Source organism: Octopus bimaculoides, chromosome 5 (assembly GCF_001194135.2).
Source record: "Octopus bimaculoides isolate UCB-OBI-ISO-001 chromosome 5, ASM119413v2, whole genome shotgun sequence".
NCBI lineage: Eukaryota > Metazoa > Mollusca > Cephalopoda > Octopoda > Octopodidae > Octopus > Octopus bimaculoides.
The window spans coordinates 29,774,337-29,783,909 of NC_068985.1; the positions used below are offsets into that span (position 1 = coordinate 29,774,337).

The 9,573-nt window shown below is 37.4% G+C and overlaps 1 protein-coding gene across 4 annotated transcripts in view; it reads right to left on the reverse strand.

Moving 5' to 3' along the window:
- Positions 1 to 9,573, reverse strand: part of LOC106868717 (plexin-A1) — a 131,946-nt gene that overhangs the window by 10,140 nt on the left and 112,233 nt on the right. For all 4 annotated transcript variants that reach the window (XM_052968251.1, XM_052968253.1, XM_052968252.1 and 1 more), the window contains exons 16-22: positions 9,063 to 9,199; positions 8,087 to 8,251; positions 6,187 to 6,280; positions 4,605 to 4,859; positions 2,350 to 2,505; positions 1,149 to 1,413; positions 182 to 301 (exon numbers count right to left, since the gene is read on the reverse strand). In XM_052968251.1, coding sequence (XP_052824211.1) covers positions 182 to 301; positions 1,149 to 1,413; positions 2,350 to 2,505; positions 4,605 to 4,859; positions 6,187 to 6,280; positions 8,087 to 8,251; positions 9,063 to 9,199 — 1,192 coding nt within the window. The remainder of the gene's footprint in view (positions 1 to 181; positions 302 to 1,148; positions 1,414 to 2,349; positions 2,506 to 4,604; positions 4,860 to 6,186; positions 6,281 to 8,086; positions 8,252 to 9,062; positions 9,200 to 9,573) is intronic.

The window sequence follows — 9,573 nt, forward strand, 5'->3', positions numbered from 1 at the left end:
TTTTTTTTTCTCTCGATCCCTTTTGATTGACACCCACCCCTACTTTTTTTCTTCTCTATTTTTCTTTTTTTTCTTTCCTTTCCCCTCCCAAAAAGAAAAGCTCTACATTGTATTCGTCCCATCTTTGTTGAGCCCTGTGTGGCTAATAACAGAAATGTAATTCTACCATTCTAATGCTTACCTTTACCAAGGAGTTCTCCAATGTCTAGCTTGTTTCGTGTAATGAGAAGTTCTGTTATTTGTTGTCGTTCCTGTTCATCATCGAAGCTGGCCAGGAGTTCACTGATGTACTGTGAGGAATCTAATGAAAACAGTTGAAAAAACAGAAGAGGCCATAAAACGAATGAATAGCAATTTCTAATTTTGGTCCAGGGTCCATACATTTGGGGGCAAATAATGTAGTTGATTAATTAACCCCAGCACTTGACTTAATTTATTCTATTGATCCTAGGGGAATAAACCACAAGGTTGACCTTGGCAGAATATATCACATACACAGACAGATGACTGTATACATACACATATTAAGACCACACACATATGTTAATGATCAGACACATGCAAATGACTTTCACATTAGCATGATTTTGTACAGATCAACCAACTCACACTGGCACACACACACCAGATGCTCTCATCACATATATTACATTCCAAGACTCATAGTTGTGAATTAACTGATTGATTGATTGATTGATTGATTGATACATACACACACACACACATGCATATACATACATACAAGCAGAAGTGTAAATATATACTTGGAAAGACACATGCACAAATATTGACAAGTGGGGAAACATTCTGTTTAAAAGCATCTTTTCAGTGTGTATGAAGTGTAACATTATGGATTTCATATTATTGTGTTGCTGTTGATTTGCATGGACATAAAGAGAAGATGGTAGAGAGAGAGGGGGGGAGGGAGAGTGAGAGGGAGAGAGAGAGATTTTTGAGAGATGGCAAAGAGAGAGAGAGAGATTGTTGAGAGATGGCAAAGAGAGAGAGAGAGACATTTTTGAGAGATGGCAAAGAGAGAGGGAGATTTTTGAGTGACGGCAAAGAGAGAGAGAGAAATGGAATGTTGCATACATCCGCAAATAAACATAAACTCATAAACCCTGACACATACAATGCCAGACACCTACCCATCGTACCAGCTGACATGTGGTTCATCCCAATGGCTTCATTTTCTTTCTTGCCCTCATAGTCCTTGAGTACATCAGGGATATAGTTGTCGCTGGGATCATGCTTCATATGGCGCCTCACTACACATACTGTCAACAGGATGATGATTGTCAGCATCGGCAGAGCCACACCAAGGATTATGCCAAGGGCTATAGGTCTTTCCCCTTCCTGCTCCTCGTAGTAGCTCAAGTAACCAATGTCTGACTTGTACTGACCAATATGGAGCTAGAGAAGGAAGAAGAGAAAGAAAGAATTTTTTTTAAAAATGACAATTCGGTTAACTCACCATTAGGATGTGAGGCAGGGTATTATTTGAGGGCTGGTGGTAAGAAAAATGAATCCTAACAGAGGTAGTTTATGGCATTTGTAGGCATGGATGTACCGGTGTCTTGGTTCTGCAGTCCTAAGAAAGAGCTAAACATCACTGTCTTAAAGCCTTTGTTGCCTTATTTCCGATGAAATGCACTACTTTTGCTTTAATAAATTTTGAAAATGATGAAGGATTTAGAAAAACAACTTTGTCATTATTAAGCTGGTGTTTGGAACATGAATTAACATGTCGGAGGGAAGGTTTAAATTTACATCGCTTTGAAACGGGAAGTTTGTGTCTTAGAACCTAGGGTGGTCTCAGGCAGGTTGGTATCAAAGGGTTAAGACAGTTGAGAGAGGAGTTTAGATACAAGTGGAGGTATTTTAATAAAATGAAAATTTCAAGGTGTCTTTTTCTATTTTATATGCATTTTTTTTTTACATATTAGTTTAGGTGAGATTTTATCTTTGTACAATATTTTTCACAGCTGAAGTTTCCTTCCCAATTGTAAAGCACTCATCAGTCAGGTGAGACTGGGACTTGTCATCTAGGTAGAATGAAGTAAGCAGGGTGACATGCTTTCTGCAGGAAGGTCGATCTTTGTGATGTGCTTTTTTGGAATAATTGCTGATCTGTAAAGTAAGAATGCAATCTGTTTTGCCATCTAGCTAGACAGAGGCTTACAGAATAAAGTACCTTATCCAGAGGCAATGGCGACTTAAATGGGTAGAAAGTTTATAAAAGAAGTATTTTTGAAGAATTGTTAAAAGAAGTTTTCAAAAAAAAAAAAAAAATTGAGGAATAAAGGCTTGGATTTGTAGGTTTAGAAAGTAAAAGATGAGTTGACTTACCACTACAGGGGCATTGCCTTCTTTGTCAACACCACTTGGTGAAGAAGGGGGGGTGCACATCAATGCTGTGTCATGTGGTTTCAGATCAGTGCATAGACTGTTGCCTACATGTACATACACATCCGTTAACAGCTGGTTGATGCTACGGAATTTACCCTGTGAAAATAACACACAATTTAGATATAGAAAAACGATTTGGAAATTAAATCAGTGATTTTGAAGAAAAATAGTGTCCCCTAAACCTTTGAAATAGTTTGATCTAAGAAATAGGAATTTTATTGATCCTTTTCTCAAGGGCACTTAGTGCATTTTGTCTGACGTGAACAATGAGATACAGAACTAAATAATTGTAAAGTATCTAAATCACTGTGTGTCTATTCTCTTTTACTTGTTTCAGTCATTTGACTGTGGCCATGCTGGAGCACCGCCTTTAGTCGAGCAAATCGACCTCAGGACTTATTCTTTGGAAGCCTAGTACTTATTCTATTGGTCTCTTTTGCCGAACCGCTAAGTTATGGGGACATAAACACACCACCATCGGTTGTCAAGCGATGTTGGCAGGGACAAACACAGACACACAAACATACACACACACACACATATATATATATACATATATACAACGGGCTTCTTTCAGTTTCCATCCACCAAATCCACTCACAAGGCTTTGGTCGGCCCAAGGCTATAGTAGAAGACACTTGCCCAAGGTGCCACGCAGTGGGACTGAACCCAGAACCATGTGGTTGGTAAGCAAGCTACTTACCACACAGCCACTCCTACACCTATAAAATGTAAAGACAGATGAAATACAGTTAAGCATTTCACCCAGCATGCTAACGTTTCTGCCAGAGGAATCCCTATTTTACTATACTTTTTCCCACTAAGAACCCCACTAGATTTTGCTTCTTACAGTTCACATTTTCCCTTCATTTCTACTTCATAAAACAAAACAGAAAAAAGGATAAAAGAGAATATAAAAGATAGATTTCATCAGCAACCGAGAGGCTGCTCATTCACCAGCACAGGATGGTAACTAGTTGAACTGATCCCTCATTTTATGTCCATGAAGATGTATAAAGGCAAGTACTAAAAATCTGTAGATATATTTCTGTAGTACAGTAAAGCACATAAGTGTGTGTGTGTGTGCATGTGTGTATTATCTACATTCATTTCTTTCTTTCTAGTCAGCTATAGAATACAATGGCTGAAGAGATGCTTAACTTCATGTAAGACAAATGCTATCAGTGAGAATGCTGCTCCTGGCACCATCACATGTACAAAAAGCAAACGAAGTGCAGATCACTCATCAAAATAAAAAAAAAAAACATATGAGAAGAGGAACAGCAAGGGCCTTTGAAACAAGTATGAAGCAGAACTGCTGCAAATCTTTGCTTTCAATTTAATAGGCTAACATTTCTTGTTAAATTTTGCTTAATATTCTGTTTTTCAATTAATTCTGAAAATAATCAAGAATTTGGAGATATTTAGTAGAATAATTTTACTTCTCATTATTAAGCTGGTGTTTGAAGTTTCTCATGTAAAATTATGATGGACGGTTTTAATTTAAACATAATTTTTTATGCAAAGTTTTCTATCACAGAACCAGAGGCATTCTGAAGGAAGTTATTATCAAAAGGATTAACTAACAATAAGGCTGCCCTCTTAAACAGTCCTTTTGAATGTTGAGACACTATTTGTGACCTACTGAGAATGATCTACATACATTAACTCATAACATGGATTTAACTGGAAATCTTTCTCACTGAGAAGCAATATCATCAAAGCTTTAATATTTTTTTTCATTATGAAGTATACACTTAGTTATTACACACTTAGATTCAATGAGAAGTATATAAAGGTGGAAGCAGACTAAGATATTTCATAATCACTGGTACAATTTAAGTTATTTAGAAACCATTGTGATGTGGAGTACTTGGTGCTAGTAAGATATGAAGAAAAATATTGAAAATAGAAGAATAAGAGAAAAATTGATTGAGAAGGAAAATGAGACAAAAAGAAAACAAAATGGAAGGAAATTAAGATAAAAAAAGAATAACGAGAAAAAAAGAAGAGGAAGAGAGAAGAGAGGATGGAAGAATGAAGCTAACAGAAAGACATAGACAAGAGGATAAAGAAGAAAGAGGAAGACAACCAAGACAAAAAGTACAGAATTGGAAGACGAGTCAGAAGAAGACAAAAGGCAACAAAGTAAAATAAAACAAAAACAAAATGAAAGAAAAATGGAGACTTCTCACCTCAATCACTAATTTGTCACCTTTCATATATTTTTTGGTACTCCTTTCACCGGTGAAAGGCTCAGCAACAGGGTCAGGGAAGTAAAGAAGAGGGCGGAACTCTGGATTATCTGAGAGATTTTTCAGTTGAACGACACCATCCATGATGAAACCGTACTGCACCTCTTTGGGGCTTGTCAAAGACACCTGGTTTTCTCCAAAGTCCAATGATGGCATTCGGCATTCCAGCATGTTCTGGTGCTTTGACTTGCAGGGCTGTTTTAATGATGTTTGGAATTTTTGAAAAAAAAAAAAAGTGAAAATAATTCTAGACTCAATGTACATTCCACTTAACTCTTCCATACCATTAAATAAATCCCCTAAAAAATGATTTACTTAAACGTGGTTGTTCTTTTACGACAAATTATACTGCGGTAGATACCACGAGAGAAACTCTCATATTGACTTTTGATGCAAAATGCATACTTGTTTATATCACTAGCAGGGAGATAAATCCCTACCACCTCCAATGCCAAGATCACCAGACCATGTGATTTCAACTTTCCTTGGTCTCACCAATGATAGATGCTCGACTGCCAGAGATAACAGCAACTAATTTCCTTGCTAACAATATACAGAAAAACTGGCAGAACAAGCGCTGATGTTGCAATCAGCCAATGAGATTGTTAAAAAAATATATATTAACAACAGAGGCAGTATTAATACTGAGCGGTAATATTTATCCCCACTTAAATGTGGCTGTTCTATTAGAACAAATTATACAGCAGTACATATTTTTCTCACATACGTAGTCAATATTTAAAAGTTGAGGTGGGCTGCACCTGCGTACCTCAGTTGCTATGGCATTGAGTTAGATCCAGCCACCCCCATTAACGAGGACAAAACCCGGATTTAAAACACATGTGGCATCTAAGAACAACAACTATGCCTGAGATCATTGGAGCTTTGGAGATAATTCCACATGGCACTCTTAAATACTACAATAAAGAGTTTAGGAAAATCACACAAGGTGACAAATGCTGGACATTATTTCTTTTTACAATTTAATAAACTAAATCATAAAAATAATAAATAACTAATTATAAGAGGTTATATTCTATCAGTTGATAACATTTTATATACAATGTGAAAATCAGATATACCACTGACCGCTCTTGTGTGATCCAAAATAAAGCTGTAGAGCTTTATTGCATTGAAGGAGATTTACAAAAGACATGCATTTCCTAATATCAGATTTAAGTGAAAATGTTGACTTAGCGATGGACAGTGACCAAGAGGAAAATAAGACTAGTCAGTGAAAAGCTCACAATCTATTATGTTATGAACTACCATTTATGGAAAATGGAAGAGAATGTCAAAGAAGAGGTGTGCACATGCATGTGTTGTGTGTGTGTGTGTGTGTGTGTAACAGCAGTTCATTTGATATGAAGGTCATCACACACAGGCATGTACCAGTGACTGGATATTTTCTTCAGCCACAAAGGATTACTATCACATACAACTGTCACTAAACAGATTAGTAGAATATTATAATAGATGAGGTGAAACTAAACTATAAAGAAATCTCTAAAAGACAACTCACTGATTCCTTCATGGTGCTGTTGTATTTGATAAACAGTTTTGGTTCTTGAATAAGATTCAAATTGGTTCCTGTTACAGTCAATGTTGTCCCTCCACTAATGAAGAAAGAGATAGAAGAAACAACAATAAAAATAAAAATAATGATAATAATGATCTTCCACTGTATCTACTAGAGCAGAGGTTCTCAAACTTTTTGGGTCACAGCCCCCCCCCCCATGGCCACGTGATACCCACAGCACCCCCACCCCTATTTTTATGCATAAATATTTTATATTTTACTAATTTATATATACTATGAATCATTTGACATTTAATATAATATTATGTAATTTGTATACAATACTATAATAATATAATAAATTCACAGCATCCCACAATTCACTTCCTTCCTCCCAAGGTCTCCTTTTTCCCTCCCACTAAGGCACCAGCGCCCACCTGGACTGTCTCAATGCCCAATGGAAGGCAGTAGCACCCACTTTGAGAACCTATGTACTAGAGGCACAAGGCATTGGCAGAATTTGAGATCATGATGTAATGAATCAGATGGAATATTACTAAGCATTTTGTCTGGCATGCAAAATATTCTGCCAGCTTGACACCCTAATAATAATGATAATTCTTACTATAGGTGCAAACATGGCTGTGTGGTAAAGAAGCTTGCCTCCTCACCACATGGTTCCAGGTTCAGTCCCACTGTATGCTACCTTGGGCAAGTGTCTTCTACTATAGCCTTGTGAGTAGATTTGGTAGACGGAAACTTAAAGAAGCCTGTCGAATATGTATATATCTATGTGTGTGTGTGTGTGTGTCTTTGTGTCTGTGTTTGTCCCCTGCCACTGTTTGACAACTGGTGCTGGCATGTTTACATCCCCATAACTTAGCAGTTCGTCAAAAGAGACTGATAGAATAAGCACCAGGCTGGAAGAAAAGAGGTACTGTGGTTGGGTCATTCGATTTAAAATTCTTCAAGGTGGTGCCCCAGCATGGCTAAAGTCTAATGGTTGAAACATGTACAAGATAAAAGATAAAAGACACTATAGACAAAAAAAGGGGTACCTAATTTCTGGGTGGTTGGATTTGTAAGACAGGGGTGGGATGTAAGACATTTAGTCACAGGCTGCAAGAGATATAAAACTTTGTGTCTGTGTCAAGATATTTAACTCTCAAGTGAGCACAATCCACCTAGCAATATCTAGGTACCACATGTTAGGAAACAAAAGCATTGACAATGTACCGAAATTGACAAATAGTATGTTAGCTTGCAGAAGGCTGAATTGTTAGGAAACAAGACCTGAAATTTTGATCACATCAATGCCAATACTCAACTGGTGTGTATTTCATTAACCTCAAAAGAATGAAAGATAAAGTCGACTGTAGTGGAATTTGAACTCAGAACATAAAGCCATAAGAAATATTGCTTAGCACAGAAAAGAAGAACCTTCTGTGTGATGAGTTTGTACGGAGTGGCTGTGTGGTAAGTAGCTTGCTTACCAACCACATGGTTCCGGGTTCAGTCCCACTGTGTGGCACCTTGGGCAAGTGTCTTCTAATATAGCCTTGGGCTGACCAAAGCCCTGTGAGTGGATTTGGTAGGCGGAAACTGAAAGAAGCCCGTCGTATATATATGTATATATATATATGTATGTGTGTGTATATGTTTGCGTGTCTGCGTTTGTCCCCCCCAACATCGCTTGACAACCGATGCTGGTGTGTTTATGTCCCCATAACTTAGCAGTTCGGCAAAAGAGACCGATAGAATAAGTACTAGGCTTCCAAAGAATAAGTCCTGGGGTCGATTTGCTCGACTAAAGGTGGTGCTCCAGCATGACCACAATCAAATGACTGAAACTAGTAAAAGAGTAAAAATAGAGAGAAAATGAAAAACAAGGCAGGTGTCATACCTGAGAATACTTCTATTAGGTTCCACCATTGTAATGGTTGGATCTTCAACAAATTCAAACTTCTCATCAAGGTGCTTCAGTAATCCTCCGAAACTTACTGACACATCAGCTGCTGTAATGGAACCCTCTGCTGAAGTAACACACTCAATAACTGAGGTGTTTTGACTGTGAAGATAAAAAGATATTTAAAAAAATCAACAAAAAATAAAATAAGAATTGAAGACAGTGAATAAATAATGGTTTAAAATTTTGGTATAAGGCCCAACAGCTTGGGGAAGGGGCTAAAGTTGATTAAATCGATTCCAGTGCTCAACTGGTACTTATTTTATTGACCCTGAAAGGATGAAAGGTAAATTTGACCTTGGTAGAATTTGAACTCAGAACATAAAGATAAACGAAATGTTGCTAAACATTTTGCCCAGCATGGGACATGGAATTGCAAGAATACTTTTTTTCCAACTACTGTGGGGTATACATTTTTCTGGAAAGTTATAGTGAGGCCTAGGGAAAAAATAAATTGGGGAAACACCGATCTAATCCTTCCTCCTGTGCACTGATACCTGGAAGTGTTCTCACTTCACTCCAGCCAATGCTTTATCTAAAGGCATTGACCTACAGATGTTCAAAATGTACCTCAACAGCAGGAAAGTCACTAGGAGAAGAAAAGTACTGCTCAGTCTCTTCTGACTAAAAAAATTACAAACTAATAATAATAATAATAATAATGATACTTTTTACTATAGGCACAAGGCCTAAAATTTTGGGAGTGTGGACTAGTTGATAAGTACATGCTCAGCATGTACTTATTTTATTGACTCCGTGAAAGGACAAAAGACAAAGAGGGCCAAGTGGAATTTGAACTCAAAATATAAAGTTGGAAGAAATGCTGCTAAGCATTTTGTTCAGTGTGCTAATGGCTCTGCCACCGCACAAACTAAAACAACAATAATAATAATAAAACTATTAAATATCTTACCTTACAACTTCACAGGGGTTGCTACCGACAATGATGTCCCATCTACTACCTGCATTCATATGGTCACCATGGATCATCACATGGGTTCCACCAGATTTTGGACCCTTTTTCGGAGTGATCTCCTTCAAAGATGGGGTCTGTGAAAGAAAAGAAAAAAATAATTAAACGGAAATGATTATTTGTAGTAATTCACCATGAATTCTTAGGTTACACAAACATGACAATTAGTGATCTTGTATGAAATCTATGCATTGTAATTTCACATGAAATGCATGCAGGCTTTCCAGACCTCAGTCAAACCATCCAACCCATGCCAGCATGGAAAACGGACGTTAAACAATGATGATGATACATACTTTGTTTGGAACAGTGGATCTCTAAGTAAATAAAGCTATTAATAAGAGAACGTAAATATTAGCTTGAAAAACCATTTTGGATAGGAGCGAGAAGGAAGCGATTGGGAGCAAGCAAAGAGAATGCGGACGCCTCGGCGGCGGACTGCCGCCGCCGA